The sequence below is a fragment of the Heterocephalus glaber genome, unplaced genomic scaffold (assembly GCF_053883595.1).
Source record: "Heterocephalus glaber isolate CG9 unplaced genomic scaffold, H.glaber_assembly_v1.0 deba00001497, whole genome shotgun sequence".
Lineage (NCBI taxonomy): Eukaryota > Metazoa > Chordata > Mammalia > Rodentia > Bathyergidae > Heterocephalus > Heterocephalus glaber.
The window spans coordinates 40343631-40360661 of record NW_028258320.1 but is presented as its reverse complement, the minus strand read 5'-3'; the positions used below and the strand labels follow the sequence as shown (position 1 = coordinate 40360661).

At 37.7% G+C, this 17031-nt stretch overlaps 1 protein-coding gene across 5 annotated transcripts in view; it reads left to right on the top strand.

Moving 5' to 3' along the window:
• Htr7 (5-hydroxytryptamine receptor 7) overlaps positions 1-13671 on the top strand; it is a 102266-nt gene extending 88595 nt beyond the window's left edge. For 4 of the 5 annotated variants that reach the window (XM_087184891.1, XM_087184893.1, XM_087184892.1 and 1 more), the window contains exons 2-3: positions 3678-4433; positions 12010-12247. In XM_087184891.1, coding sequence (XP_087041017.1) covers positions 3733-4433; positions 12010-12052 — 744 coding nt within the window. In that variant the 5' untranslated portion in view covers positions 3678-3732 and the 3' untranslated portion in view covers positions 12053-12247. Of the gene's footprint in view, positions 1-3677; positions 4434-12009 lie in introns of all 5 variants that reach the window. The other variant, XM_004838488.4, reaches the window with a different exon arrangement.
• The last annotated feature ends 3360 nt before the right edge of the window (positions 13672-17031 follow it).

Sequence of the window (17031 nt, the reverse complement as noted above, 5' to 3'; positions counted from 1 at the left end):
GACTGGGTCTAGACCCATGTATCTCATCATGTATTAAACTAAAATAAAAATGGGTCAAAGATCTAAATTTTAAGACAGAAACACTTAATCTATTGGAAGATGAACTATGTCTTGAAGACATAATGTAGGCAAGGACTTTCTGAACAGGACCCCAATAGCGCAAGAAATAATATTGGGAATCAACAAATGGGATCATAGCAAATTAAAAAGTTTCTACACAGCAAAGGAAACAACCAAGAGAGTGAAGAGACAACCTACAGAAAAATTTTTTGCCACCTAGCCCTCAGAGAACTAGACATCTAGAATATATAAAGAACTCAAAAAAATTAGACTCCTAAAAGACCTGATCAAAAAATGGGCAACTAGGGCCGGGGGTTTAGCTCAGTGGTTCCACGACCTGCCTCGCAAGCGCAAGGTCCCACGTTGGATCCCTGGTACAAAAAAAAAAAAAAAAAAATGGTAACTGAAATACATAGACATTTCTCAGAAGAAGTACAAATAGCCAGTTAACACTTAAAAAAATGTTCAACGTTATTGGCCATTAGAGAAATGCAAATTAAAATTACCCCGAGATACCATATTACCCCAGAAAGAATGGTATCATCAAGAAATCAAATAATAAGGGGTGTCAATGTAGCTCAGTGGCGTTGGGCCTTCCTGTCAAGCACCAGGTCCTGACTTCAATCCCCAGTACCAGAAAAAATTTTTTAAAAAAGAAATCAAATAAATGCTGGTGAGGATGTGGGGCGGGGGGAGGATCTCTTCTACATTACATTATTGGTGGGAATGTAAACTAGTACAACGACCATGGAAATCTGTAGAAATTCCTCAAAAAATTAAAAGTAGAATTTCCACTTGACCCAGCTATCCTCCTTTTAGGTATCTTCCCAAAAGAGTTAAAGTCATCAAATTATAGGACTATGTATGCATCGATATTTATAGCAGCACAATTTATAATAGCTAGGTCTTGGAAACAGCATATATGTCAATCAACAGATGAATGGATAAAAAAATATAGTATTTATATACAATGAAGTACTCCTCTGCCATCAAAAAGATAAATGAGACATTCATAGGTCAGTGGATGCAACTTGAGAATGTAATGTTAAGTGAAATAAGTTAGACACACGAGCTTAAATATTACATGGTTTCTCATATATGAGACACTCTCTCTAATACATATTATATATATGGTGTTGTGAAACAAGGAAGGTGCCAAAAGATAAGATCCACAAGAACTGATAGAGAGCAAGGACAGGACCTAAGAAGAGATGCAAGGTACTTCCGTCAGAATACAGAGGAAGTTCCTGAAGGAGACATTTTTGTACTATGGTGTCTGCATTCAATTTTCATTTTTATTGTAGGCGTCATATCTTTCTTCAGGGCTTCCTTTTATATTTTAAAGTTTTACAGAAATTTTGCTTCTGTAGTTTAACTCTGGTAATTCCACACAAATCTTCCCCTTTCTTTTTTCCTCTCCCTGTCTTCCTAGTTCCCTTTTCCTTTTCTACCCCTCTCCCCCATCTTATTCTTCCATTCTTGGAAAATCTCCTTTTTCTTCTTTATTCTATTTGGTAACCCACTCAGAATCCTAGCTTCAGCTCACAAACTTAAGGATATAGTGTATGTGGGGCACTTTTCTCAGGTAAAAGCAAAGGGGAGCTGGTAAAGTAAGGAATCAGCGACATGAACGCATAGGTTCTTGGAAACAACTGGAAGTCCCCTTTACCATTATCATAGCCTTAGTCCTTCCCTTCATTCCACATGATTTCCCCTTGCATCTGCTTTCAAAATTTTTGTTACTTTTATTTTCTGCTGTATCCTCAACATTTTGAACAATGCCTGACATGCAGAAAAAGCTCCATTAATATGGTCAACCCTCTGTACCTTTGAGTTCTGCACCCACAGATTCATTGAGTTGCAGACAGTGTGCTGTGTACTGTGTTTATGTTTGTGTTGAACATGGCCAGAATTTTTTTGTCATTTTCCCTAAACAATAAAGTATAACAATTATTACCTAGTATTTATATTATATTAGGTATTATAAGTAATCTAAATAGGATACAAAGTATATAGGAAGATGTTTATAGACTATTCCAAATATTATCCTTATTAATTAACTAATTTGCAGTGCTGAGGATTAAACCCAGGGCCTTACACATGCTAGATAACTGCTTTACTACTGAGCTACATCCCTGGCTCCTATTCCATTTTATTTAAGGGAATTGAACATCCACAAATTTTGGTACCCATGGGTGGGGGTGGTATACTAGAATCAGTTTTCTGTGTATACCCAGCAATGCCTGTATTTGTTGAAGCAATGAAGATAGAATTTTTTTTTTTTTTTGCGGTATCAGGGATTGAACTCAGGACCTTGCACTTTCGAGGCAGGTGCAGTGCCACTGAGCTACATCCCCAGCCCCCAGAAGAAATATTCTTGATGAATTAGCAAATCTGACTTATTCCTTCTTATAGTACATACTTCAATTTTTCTTGTAAGTGTGGTTGTGATGCCAGTTTTCATTGTGGAAGCTGATATGGGTCTTTTATGGGGTAATTTAAACATCAGGGTATTTCTAGCAGAATTTTTAAATATTCTAATCTACCAACTGACCCACTTTCAGAAAATAAGCTGTTGGCCTGTTAGCAACTCTCTATACCTTTCCTTTTCCATGTTTCAAGAATTTATCTTCTGTATGCAGAGAGACAGCAAAATCTGACAAAATGACCAGCTTTTATCTTTCTTTGTTTCTCAAGTGCTTTCTACATCCTCCTCAAAATAGAGGTGAAGGCTTACATATAGAGAAAGTAATTGAAAAGTGAAAAATATTAAGCACTTGACATCATCTTACTGTATGTGTTCTCACTATTTTCTGAGTCTCTTACTTTGGGAACCCTTAATTACACAGATGAAATATTTTATTCTATATGTGGAACTAAGCATAGAGAAAATGTTAGATTTGCCTAATAATTTTCAGAATTGTGGCCTTTCTTGTGATCCACCTCAGAACTAGAATGAAGTAAGCTGTTTTTTATTTATAGAATGTACCTCTGATGTTGCTGTGGCATGAGAATATTTTGGGGTAAAAAACAAACAAGCAAAAACTAAAACAAAATTACTACAATCACTTTCCACTTTCCATTCCAAAACATCTCCTGAATCTCTGTGATTTCAAAGAAATTCTTTTGCTACATTGCAAAGGGAAAGTTCAAATGAATTAAAAGCTACCCTGAATTAAAACAGCTGAGGAAATAATGGTCAGATAACAATAGAGTATGGTAGATATTTGCTAATTTGTGTGGATGTGTCACAAATCCTTCATTAGGCTGGATGTTTTGCTCTTGGCTGATTTTGGTGGCTCTGGTGATGAGGGGAGGGTTGGTGTTCAATCTAAAGATCGACTATATGGATCGTCAGAAGCTACAAGACATGGAAAAAGCATGGTTTACTGTTAGGGTGAGAGGGCTGTCAGGCTGTATCCAGGCAGTGCTGCTGGCTGACTGTGATCTGGAAAAAAAAAAAGCATCAGTAATATCTCAGATTCTTAGTTTACCCTCCAAAATGGCAGTAACATCGATACCTATGTAAGTGGATTGTTGTGAGAACTTGTACTCACTTCCTTAGTTATGAGTTACCATGCCAGTAATCACCTGTCATCTTTCCATTTCTCCACCAGGTACCTTGGGATCACCAGGCCTCTCACATACCCTGTGAGGCAGAATGGGAAATGCATGGCAAAAATGATCCTCTCAGTCTGGCTTCTCTCAGCCTCCATCACTTTACCCCCGCTCTTCGGATGGGCTCAGAATGTGAATGACGACAAGGTGTGCTTGATTAGCCAGGATTTTGGCTACACGATTTACTCCACTGCAGTGGCATTTTACATCCCCATGTCGGTCATGCTGTTCATGTACTACCAGATTTACAAGGCTGCCAGGAAGAGTGCTGCCAAACACAAGTTCCCTGGCTTCCCACGCGTGCAGCCAGAGAGTGTCATCTCCCTAAATGGCATGGTGAAGCTACAGAAGGAAGTAGAAGAGTGTGCAAACCTTTCAAGACTCCTCAAACATGAAAGGAAAAACATCTCCATCTTTAAGAGGGAACAGAAAGCAGCTACCACCTTGGGCATCATTGTTGGAGCCTTCACTGTGTGCTGGCTGCCATTTTTCCTCCTCTCGACAGCCAGGCCCTTCATCTGTGGCACTGCCTGCAGTTGCATCCCACTGTGGGTGGAGAGGACATGCCTGTGGCTGGGCTATGCAAACTCTCTCATTAACCCTTTTATATATGCCTTCTTCAACCGGGACCTGAGGACCACTTACCGCAGTCTGCTCCAGTGCCAGTACCGGAATATCAATCGGAAGCTCTCAGCTGCAGGCATGCATGAGGCCCTGAAGCTTGCGGAGAGGCCAGAGAGACCCGAGTTTGTGCTGTAAGGTCATTTACCCCTATGTTTCCTTTATCCCCAAACCGTTTATGAAGCTTCTTGAAGTGCATTGCATAAAGCTTCCTGAATTAGCTAGTTTATTTTCTACTAAATATAAATTTGAGTTCAGAATAGTTTAGACTTCAGTCTTCCACCAGTAAAAATTCAAAATCCCAAGACAGAAACTTAGCTAGACTAGAAGAGGAGACCAATTTGCTCATGAATGGTAATTGATGTGACTGATGACAAAGAAGGTGGTATTTTCCATTCTTTCCCCATAAATCATATCTCAGTAATGTCTTCATGCCTGAATTCATGTGATATTATCATTTTAATGGCTATTATTCTTCCATCTGGTAAAATTTTTTGCTGATCTCATACTTTACTGATAAATTCTTCTGTAGCCGGAAACAAAAATGATCTTTCCAGTATGGATTTACATTCACACAGGAGATGCCAGGATGGGGCAGGGTCTTAAACGCCACAGAAGCTTTCAGAAAGTGCTGCCCACAGAGTTGTTGAGTTTGTCTGGGAGGCCTTAGTGACTTAGGGCATCAAGTTATGAAAAAGATCACAAAGAGCTGATGTGACAAGGAAGTGAAGTTTCTCGGGCAGTCCATGTATTCACAAATTTGAATTGTAGAGTAGGAAAAAGAAAGGAGAGTAAAGCTGTCAGGTCAAATGAAGATTTTGTTTTAAATTTGGAAAGGCGATATTTTTTCCTGTTGGAAAGCTGAGGGAAAAGAAACTTGGAAGAACAAAATGGAAGGAGTGATGGTGAGAGCATCCAGAGAGTGTTGGATGTGAGGGAGGAGGAGGTGTTCCTCTTCCCCAAGACTGGTGGGAAGGAACAGACTAGAGAAACAGAGAGAGCTCTAGCCAAAAGGAACCTTTCTACCTACTCACTTTGTCCAGTCCCTTCACTTGACAAAAGTGATTACTGAGACTTGGAGAGATATCCCACACTTAGCTAGTGCCTCAACTAAGTCTAGATCCCATGCCATTTAATGCCTAGTGCCACACATTTTTATATTCTAGGTTGCCTTTATCTTACAACTGCAAATGGTTAGGCTGTAAGTATGTTAATTCTTGAACCAGGTGTAGTTTCACAGGTACTTATTTTTACTTCTATTTATACATTATTTTGTACATAGGAAATTATTCACAATATAAAAAGCATTTTAAAAAGATAATATTATTTTAGGTTCTAGAATATGTACTAAAATCTGGAGCTCTTTCTAGGCCTGTAATATTCTACTGAATTTACCACTAGTATTTGCTGATCAGATTTTGAAGTACTTAATGGAAGGAGCTGAGTTTTAAGTTTCCATTTGCAGAATCTGGTACAGTGCCTGACACATAGATGATTAACAATGAAAATAATTGCTAAAATTATTGAACAGTGGCTACACGGTATGCACCATACTACTTGTAAAGAAGGTGCTCCCAGCAAGTTATTCTTTTAGAAGAATAACTTGAGGTTCAGGGACATAAATGACCTATGATCACATAGGTGTAGTTTGAATCACTTCAGCATATATTCTCTTAACCATTATGTAATACTGCTTGTCAAATGATTGCCGTCTGGAGACAGTGAAGCGCTATTGAATGTTTAAGAGCTGGGGTTTTAGCCACTGCCTCTTGAAGAAGACAAATAGAATGAAGTATTATTTAAATAAGTTAAGCTTACTCAATTTACTGCATTATGGGAAGACACCTCTTAGAATCTTAGTAGTTTCCTAGAGGAAATAAGACAGGGAAATTGATAGAGTTTTAGGGCTTCAGCTGAGTGGTTTTATGGTAGAGTACTGGCAAGGACTGGAAAGAGTTTATAATTTAATAGGGTTGGATTGGTAGGTTCAGTAAGATGAAGGCTTTGAAGTAAGTATTAATGAGCAAACTATTAGTCTTAATAAGTAAGCTATTTTAGTTGCTAGAAGCAGTTCCCAGAAGCAGTTATTTCTTGGAATATATGGCTAGCTTATTCTGCCTGGTCCTAGGATTGTTTAGCACAGAAAAAGGAAAGCACATTGGTTTCAGTTCTCAGGAGTCACATGAAGAGGGGTGTATTTGCAGAAAGTCTTTGGCAATAGTGACGAGGCCAGGCAAAAGGGCAAGACTGGTTGGCAGGGGGTCCATTAAGCAGCCAAAGGAAGGGCAAGTACTATCCCAAAATAGAAAACAACACTATACTTGCACACATTCTTTAGAGTCAAAGAACTTGAGAATAACTTCATTGATTATTTTAGCTATTAACTCACAGATAGTTCAGGTAACAAAATGATAATGTTTTTTTCTTTTGTACCAGTTATCGAACTCAGGATGAGGCAAGAGGCAGCATCACTGAGCTAAATCCCTGGCCCACAACGTGATAATTTTTAAAGTGTAACATGGACAGGTTTTCCAGTTTAAAGTTAATAATAATAATAATAATAACAACAACATACTTACTAAAGATTCATTTTCAAACACTGTGTTGAGCACTCTGTAGGAATTATATCGTTTAATCCTCAAAACTTTATGATAGATTCAATTGCTTCTTCTACATTGTGAGTATGACAAAACAAGGGCTTGGAGAGATCATGTGATTTTCCCAGAGTTATACAGATGAGGATGATAGAACTGGGCTTGATCCTAGGAAGTCCAAGTTCAGAAATAATTTTAGCTTCCGTACTACTATGCTTTTTACAAAAGTAAAGCAGTAATATAAAGTACAAGGATATTTGCATTTGTGTCTTACCTGGTTGGCTTGGGTGTTGTTTTGCTACTAGTCTAAGAGAACTCTTACCATGAAGGACCAAAAGTAAAATTTTTGCTAGCCATATGGTATCTATCAAAACTACTCTTTTCTATCTTTGTTATCCAATTCAGTTAATAAATGCATATGACTCTATAGCCAATAAAATTTTATTTACAAAAGGAGAGAATGGCCAGCTGAATTTGGCCCATAAGCCATACATAACTTGTTATACTTTGTTTTAAGAGAATTGCTATCCTCTTATTATATCTCTCTCAGTTCGAATCTATAGTTGTAGGACATAAAAATAATTTAGGAAGTTTGACATAAAAATTTATGAATTTTAGCAAATTTCTAGTGATAGAGCTGCTGTATGGAGGTGGAGTAACTTATCTTTTTTCACTAACTCTATACTGAGCAGTATTCTAGTTAGCAGCAATATTGAAATATTTATTTTTCAATTCTTTTTAATATAATTTCTATGCCCTGAAGTGGATACAGAAATTATGACACCTTTCCTCTTCTTGAACATGTATTTCTGTTGAACAGATCATAGAAACACATATATATGCTGCTATGGTCTAAATGTTTGTGTTCCTCTCAAATGCATATGTTGAAATCCACTCTCCAGTGTAATAGTATTGAAAGGTGGGGCTTTTAGAGGTGATTAAGTCATGAGAGCTCTGCTTTCATGAACAGGATTAGTGCCCTTGAAAAGAGACCCAAGGGAACTTGTTTGTGCCTTCTGCCACCTGACGATGTAGCTGGAAGGCACTATCTTGTGAAGAAAAGGGTCAGCCCACACTAGTCACCAAATTTGATGGTACCTTCTAATAATTTTTGTGGTTTACAGAGTACCTTGATTGTGGACTTTCTAGCTTTTAGAAATAAAATCCTGCTATTTATAAGCTACCAAGTTTATGGTATTTTGTATAGCATCCTGAATGGACCAAGACATGTCCATTCAGCATTTTTTTTTTTTAGATAAGGAAAGGTGGAGACTGAAAAAACTGTAAGATTCAAAGGAGAGGAAAATAAGTCAGAGCTTACACTAATGCTGATCAGAGAAGACTTCCTGAAGGAAGACGTCCTTCCAAGTACGTCTCTGAAGATGATCAAAGCATGTATAGCTAAAGATGAATAGAAATGGTATTCCAGGTGAAGGGGACATTTTACATAGAGGCATCAATATGAGAACTTTTGAAAAGGGCAGTCTGGATGAAGCTAAGCACTGGGTTGAGGAAAGAGTTGATCCGAGTAGAAAGATAGATTAAGGCAACATTCTAAATGGTCTTCTAGGCCAGCTCCAAGGATTTGGACTTTTAGTGTAGATACATGGTTCTCAACCATCAGTAATTTTACCCTCTCTCCTGGAAATATTTCACAATGTCTGGAGATGTTTTTGGTTGTTACAATTGAGGTGTATGGGATTGAGCTACTGACATTGACTAAGTTGAGGCCAGGGAAGCTGCTAAAGATCCTGCAACACACAGATCAATCACCCACAACAAAGAATTACCCAACCCATAAGCTAAAGCTGAGAAACACTGATGCAGACAGTAGTAAACCATCTATAAGTTTCTGCAACTAGAAGATAGAGTCATCAAAGTAATGAAGACTGATTTAATGGCACTCTGTGGGATCAACCAGAGATAGAGGTTGAATGTTCCTTCACTAGTTTTTTTTTTCCCAGAAACATTTAAGGACCTACTATGTAGAAGAATTGATACCAGACATTACAGGAACAAAAAGATGACTACATGACAGTCCTTGCCTCTGGAAGTTCATGTATATATAGTGTGATAGAAAAATATGTATGTTTAAATTAAAATTTTTATTACAACAAAAGACACATTGCCATTATTCCCTCTCAAAATATTTGCCCTCATTTTGCACACATTTATCTCACCATTCCTGCCACTTTATGAAGCAGTTCTGGGAAGTCTTTTCTCATGAATGTCAATAGTTGCACTATTGTGGCTACTTGGATGTCTTGAGTTAATTTAAAACATTTACCTTTCATGATCATCTTGACTTTGGGGAAGAGCTAGAAGTAATACGGTGACAGACCTAGTGAATAAGGTGGATAAGAACATGTTACCATGTTTTTATGGGCCTGCCTTTCTGTTGGATGACACTTGGCAGCAGCATTCACAGTATTTTTTAATAGACTGTGGACCATGATGTTGTTATTTCTGCCTCTTGTTCTGCATTCTTGACTATTCTTTTCTCTTTCATAATAGTTTTCATCCTTTTCTTCACAAACAATCGACTAGACTGTGTGTTGCTACTTCCAAATATTTACACCCTTCTTCCCACTTTCTTAGCACAACCAGAACCTCAGGAGTCCTGTAGGCACTCAAGAGTGTTCCTTCGGGTAATGGAGTAAATAGAGAGAAAAAAGATGTGAATACTTTTGCACTGATGATTTTAATTCACTACTATCAATTTTAATCTTTTTCACAAATATTCCAGTACTGGTGTAATACAAAATCAAACGTGATAATGTGATGTAAGCAGAGATTTTTTTCTTTTTACCTGTATTTCTTTACTTATGGATTTGAATTGCTATAAGTTGCTTTTAAATGTCATGTTTTAATGACTTGTTCTTTGATACAATTTATGAACAATATTGAAAAGCAGGTTCTAAAACACTTTCATAAAAAGAATGTCATGAAGTTGTTTTGAAGTACCTCTTTCCTTCCCTTTCCCTTTTTCTCCTTGGTGATTATAATGTCTTTCTCTTTAAAGAGCCTCATAATCCCTGTCAATTGTAGTGGTTCTTAGCATTGACTTATAGCAGAGTAACCTTGGGTTTCTGCCATGAAATCTGTCAGTATGCTGCTCTAGGGTTTATGCTGAAGTTTTAGAATTCAGGGAGAGTCTACCCTTTCTTTATGGAAGCAATAATGTAAAAATAATAAAATATAATGAAATAGATCCCAGCAGCAACTTGGCAGAAACAGGAGGTGTACTAAAACCCTGGGTATCTTTGATGAGTTGCTATCTTAAAAAGACCGAAATAAGCAAAGTTTGCTATTTCATGGACTTTTCCCCCTCATCATAAACTAGCTGAAATCCAGCACTTTATTAAGTCATCAACTAGTAATAATAATTATTTATTCACACCATGCTTTGCAATTGCCTATATTTCAACTTTGTAAGAACATCTCCTTAGAGTAGGAAAGGCAAAAGATTGCCCCATTTTTGTTTGTATGCAGTGTAAATCAAATCACAGAGGCCTCACTCATGCTAAGAATATGCTTCCGTTTACTCATATACCCAGACCTGCCCTCTTTTACTCTTTTTTTTAGTAGACAATAAACACACATAGCATAATGTAAAAATTAAGCAGTACAGAGGAGTGTATGCTAAGGAAGAATAGGGGGGCAACATTCTTAGGAAGAAAATGTCTATGATGGAAAACATGAAAGAGATGATATTTGAGGTGGATCTAAAGGGTGATAGGGGAGGATCTGGGAGAACAACTTGGTCAGAGGAGTACTAGGAAGCTGGGTGGATTGGCATCAGCTTGGATAGGACTGGGGGGAGAGAGATGAAAGCTTTTGTGCAGGAGTGAGCCCAAGCAAAGTGGGCATGAGGTAGGGAAGGCCTCACAACAGAGGGGGTATGGATTTCAAGACTAATGTAAGATCAGGGTTTGTTCAAGAGGGCAGTGCTGAGAGTAAGAAAGAAGCCAAGGGTCCCTGAGGTGTTTGGGAGCTGGACTCTAGACTATCACCACTGGCTGTCAGGTGGGTGACGGGGAATGTTGCTGCAAGTGAGGCTTGCAGGAACTCAGTAGAGTCTTAAACTGGTGCTGGTGCATGCTGAGCTGCAGAGGATGCCTGGGTGTGGTCTCTCCTGGAACTGAGAAGGGAGAAAGGCCCACCTAGAAGCAAGTGTCTATGGAACATAACAGGGGACACTGTCTATTGCCATTTCCCAGTCCCAGATGCTCAGGAGCCCAAAAAGCAGGGCCTAAGGTACTGTGCAGCTTTTGTGCTGAGGTACCATTGTGTGAGGCTGATAGGCAAAGCCAGGGACTATATCTTATGGAGAAACAAATCCTGTGACCAAGAAGTCCAACCACTGAGTCACACATCTGAATGACTGGGCTGAAAGGGGCTATCAGATAAAGGGGAGAAGGACAGAAGGCATGACAGCTAAACAACGGGAGAGCTTTAAGTAGGATGCTGAGGTTGAGGTTGGGAGTACATTCCCAGGTTTGGGACTCTTAGACCCAGCCCTAAAGCACAAGTACAGTGTGGTAAGTGGGGGATGTAAAGGCATGGAGTTAGAGGAGTGTGTTCTATACCAGGAGAAGAAAGAGACTTTTTCTCAGCTGTTGGCTGACACTTCTCCATGACTTATGCCACTTTTGTGAATTTGGAAAAGAGGAAGTGAAGAAAGTAGGTTTTTAGTTTCTGCACACAGAGATTACTTCAAACATTACTAGGCTTGAAGGGGAGGACACTTCTCATTAGTAATTATTCCTTTAGCCATCATTCTTTTCAAGTAGGAAAATGCTACAGTATTTTGCAATGATTTTAGGAAGCAAAGCCATTTTGGTCTTTAGCTGTATTATAAGAGAGAATTTCTAAATGGGTTATTTGGGGTTGATTTGCAGATATATTAAGGGCTTGACAACTTATATAAGTTAGGAAATTTATGAAAAAAGGCACAGCACTTTTTCTTTTCCTTTGGAGGTACTCATAAACCTTTAGAAGCCACAACTGATTCAAATTACTGACTGCTATAAAAATTTAAATCCACCCACTGCAAAAAAGAAAACTCACATTTACAGTTCTTCTAAAATATTTTCTTGTCTCTCTCTTTTTATAGACAAAACTCTGACTACTGTAGAAAAAAAGGTCATGATTCATGATCCAAAGCAGAATAATGGAGATGAATTAAACAAGGCAAAACAGGTGGAAACAGAATGAAGTTACTTGCCAAGACTGCAAAATGGAATGCGGCTTCTGCCCTTTCTTGGGATGGCTCAAACGTCACAAACAGGGTGATCTGTTGTACAAACTATATTATGTGGGAGATGGTGACCTCTCTGTTTTCTCTGGATCAATGCTATTGTGTGCAAATGAAAATAGTTCTCAATGAAAGACAGCCAGTTCATCTCAGCAGTAAGCACACTCAGAAATGAGTTCCAGAAGGGAAGCAGTTTCTGGTGCTTTGCATATGTCCACATCCATGCAAGTGGGAGGAGGCACCAGTGCACATGTCCCATGCTTCTGAGTCTGGGCATTGTGGTGAATATTCAGGAATCATTCTTGAGCCAGAATGTATTTTGTTGTATAACAGAAGGGTGTCTTTCCAAGAAAACTGCGGTAAGCATAGTGTTGAATATGTTGCATGTCCATGTTAGAAAACAAAGTGCAGTCATCAGCTAATACAGACGATTTCCCCAGTGCAATGTTTGTTTAAAGCTTCTGTCAAATAGTTTGGCTTTTCTGCAGGGTCCTTGTGATTTCCCACTGTTTGTTAACTCCCTCATTGTTACGGTATAACTCAGGAACAGGTCTCAGGATGGAGAGAAGCATAAAACCTGAATTAAGCTTTTTCTTGCACTTGCACTTCTGAAGGGTCCTGAGAAGTGAGAGAGATTCCTTTTGTGAGGATTTTTACTAGGATGAAGAGTGAGTGCTACCTAACTGCATTGTATATTAACATGATTATTGGCATGTTGTTTACTCTCACTTTATATGAGGGTGCAATGAGCCCATGGGGCTGGTCCATAACTGTATGATAGGAGGAAGAAGTGTGGCAATAATAGGTTTCTGTAAATGGTTGTAGTGCTTCTGGAGATGGAGCATAAATGTAATCATTGAATTGAATCATGTGGAGTGGAGGTTACCTGGACCGCCATTGGGCAATGATCCAGAACACCATTATTCCATCTAGAGACTGTTTCCATGTTTTCTGTATCTTAAATCAAATGTGTGCCTGGGTAATTTTGTCCCCACCCCCATAAAAGTAAAAGATACTAAGGGTAGGTAAGGGAACAGAAATGGGCCTTTGAGGGTAGTATTTTTTAAAAATTTTGTACTAAGTCTGAACTAAGGACAAAGAAAGGCAGTAGACCAGGAGAGTACCTATAACTCTAAGGGGAAAATGAATGCAAATCTTCACTGAATAAAAGAAAACTGAAAGAGAATATTATTTTACTACAATAAATGAAGCTGACTTCTCACAGGATAAAGTAGAATTCGAACGTGGATTTTGGACTTCTTCCAGCTGTCCTTGACATTGCTTCTTACCAGACACAGGGATGGGCTGCCTGCAAGGGGAGCTTGGCACTGTCCTTTCAGACAAAGCTTGTACAAATTCCTAAACTGCAGATTTGCTAAAGTGACCGTATATACTTATATTCACAATTTAAATGATTAATCATGGTCAGATACATATTGTTAAATTTGAAAATGTTTTATTACATTACATCAAATAAAGGTTATTTGTAGCTGTAATAAAGCAACTTAAGGAATCGTTTGTAATAAAAGGTCTGATGTCATATGTGTTGCTATATGAAAGAGGACAGAAGGGCAAACTTCATATGTTGCTAAAATTCTAACAGCTGACAGTTTTGTACTAAATTACATTTCAACATGAAGATTCAAGGGCAGGGGATGTAGCTCAGTGGCACAGAGCCTGCCTGGCAAGTGTGAGGCCCCAAGTTCAATTCCTGGTAACAGAAAACAAAACAAACAAACAAACAAAAAAAAACCCCATGAAGATTCAATCCTATAATAACATAATTTTAAAATAATGACTATTTCTTGATTTAGTTAATGGACACTTATTGGACTCCTTCTACATTCAGCACTGTAGCTGTTGAAGGAATAAAGACAGGTATGGCACAGTCTTTACTTTTAAGGCATTTGCCATCAGGTAGAACACAGTCATATCTCAAAATGTCACAGTATAGTATAGTAAGTATTGTAGGAGGCTGCAGGAAGTGATGTTTTTCTTTCCTTTAGTGTAAATCAGGGCATTATAGTTAGTTGTATTTACATAGGTTTTCAAATATTTGTTTAATTTTTTATTATGACTTTAGTTCAAATTGGCTCTTTATCCTGCCTGACTTCCCCAAGTATTGAACTATTTGCTTGATTCTGGCCACATGAGGGTTGGACCTCATGTGTATACTACACTTTAAGTACATGACAGTGCAATGAAAGAAATGGTAGCAATTGAAAGGGAATGGAAAAAATAACCAATAATGAATAGTATTTACATATAATGTAGTTTGTGCTAAAGGTACAGCTTTCATTTTAACTAAGAGTTGAGAAAAATCATTGATGTAAATTTTGTATATATATTTTGTGACTGTTCAAGTAAAAATGAGTATTATGACTAATCTCTCTTCTCACTCTAGGGTATCAGCTGTCGTCTTCTGGCAAGGCTGAGTTTTGGGAAGCGATGATTGGGAAGGGAAGTACTTGTAAAAGATAACGGAATCCCTGTTGCCTTAGTGTTTAGTTTTATTTTGTAAATATTAAACAGGTGACATTCATAGAATTTGTGAATTTTATGGAAACTGTTTCATAACTCTGCAAGCATTTACCATGGTGTTTGAGAGGCTTGTTGTGTGTGTGCTATATTTGGTGAGTGTATTTTCATTCAGTCTTATTAAGTTCATTTATTGGAGAAGTAAGATCAACAATAGGAATTTAAAATGTAGTCTATTTTTCAAATAATTTATGCTAATATAATTGTCTGAATTGCCATCTAGAGATGGTGGGACTTTTCCTTTTTACATTTCGGTTATCGACTAAGGCTTCAATTTAATGGGTATGAATGTTTATAAATCTTAACTTATTTCAAACAGTCCATGTTCTTTCATATCTCAGGACCTTCACACACACTTTCCCCCTCTGTCTGGGATAATCTTCCTGCTCTCAATTATGTTTTTTGATAGATGCCTTTATCATTGTTCAGTAATTCTTTAAGGGCCAGGACCATGTCTGTTTTCTCATTAATATGCTCCTGTACATAGCACCATTGTGGGAACATATATATTGTAGACATGTAATAAGTGTTTCTTAATAACACTGTTTTTAATTTTCATATGAGGAATTGAGGAGACATTGTATGGCCAGTGAGTGGCAGAGAAACTGGAATTAAGCTCTTCTGTGTACACTATCAGGCAGGCCTTCTACTACATGGTACTGCTTCTTTTGCATGAATTACACATATCAAGAGAATGACCTTTTCTTAATTTTCTGCACTAGTGGAGCAGAGCTGTGTATATGCTGTGGCCCATACGTTGAAACTTGTTTACCTTCAGCAAGACAGATGGTCCTTAACAGCACACAAAGAAGCCATTTGGAAACTTTCAGAGGGTCATCACATTTTGAAAACACCCAGATTAATGCAGATTGTGATGCCATTACTTACTCAAAGCTTACAGTGAGGAATACCTTGTGAGATTTTATGTGTAAACATGAAGACTTTGAGAACCAACTCAGGGGATCTCGTTCCCAGAGACAGAAGTTTATTTAATTGGATGGCTTTTTAAACTTGCATTGTCTACACATTCTCTGGAGAATAAATACAACTTCCTAACATTAGCTTTTTAGGTTCCTGTTAGGTTAAATAGAAATTTAAAAATACTTGATCATGTAGTACAGGCTAACAAAGAAATGATGCAATCAACAACAATGTAAAAACAAAATGTACTGTGGCCAGTGTGAAACAGTGAGAGAGGATGATAAGCAGAAGTAGAATTGCACATAACAGTTATGTTGAGTCTTAGGCATTTTTTAAAAAGATAGGTAAAAGAATTAAACATGCTGGTGGAGGGGAGAAGTGGCAATCCAAAGCATCAAATGGTAAGAAATATCTGAAATTTATCTTTGATGTGTATGATGTAATATTTTTAGTGACAAATTACCTTTCTTAATTACAGTTTGATCAGGCTATGATTAAAATGCTCTTTATTCTTTCAACCCACACAGTCTCACAGTAGGAGAGTTAGTTCAGAGCTACAGAAAGTCTACAGAAAGTCAGCTGTAGCTATAAAAATCTGCCATGCATAATTCATAAAGTCAATAATACACCTGTAGGAAAATGGGATATGACTGTATCCACAGAGAATCATGACACTGGAGAATCTTGTGGATAATCTAGTTCAATCTTCTATCCTATTGTAGGTAATAAAATTTTCAACCAGAGCTGTATTTTATCTGAATTTGTTTAAGGAGAATGGTATATAGCAGTGCTTTGCAAACTATCTTTGATAAAGTTATCATTTTAAACATCTGTTGCATAGCTGTGCATTTGAAAAATATAATAAAAATGAATTCTAAGAAAAACGAGGTGAAAAAAATATGCAGTATAAAAGTGAAATTTTTCGTATTAGATTCAACATAAATATGATCAGAACAAGAATAATATGGAGGAAAAAGTCACAAAAATTGACCATTGTTCACTGAAAGTGAGCAGTGGTTGAACTAGGGAAAAACCTCGTAGTTATTCTGTGAAGAAATGACTGCAGCACACTCATTGCCTGTGCAGGACATTGAGTTTGCAAGCCTCTTCTGTAGTATGCTGTGATGAGGGGGTCCTAACAAGAAGTGCAAGAACTGCTAAGGAGCAGCTGTCTGAGAACAACCCCTAGAGCAGTACAGTACAGAGGAGCTTCCTGTTTCAGACCATGCTCTGAAATAGTAAATAACTGCAATTTTTTCCCTTGTTTTTTTTCTCTTAAGTGACCTACAGTTAGACTGAATTAACAACGCTGATCTAAAAGCATTGAAATGAATCTGTACATTTCCTCTCACTGGGACACAATACCCAATACCCACAAAGAGAAGGGGTTTAATTTAGCTCACAGATTTAGGGGATTCAGTC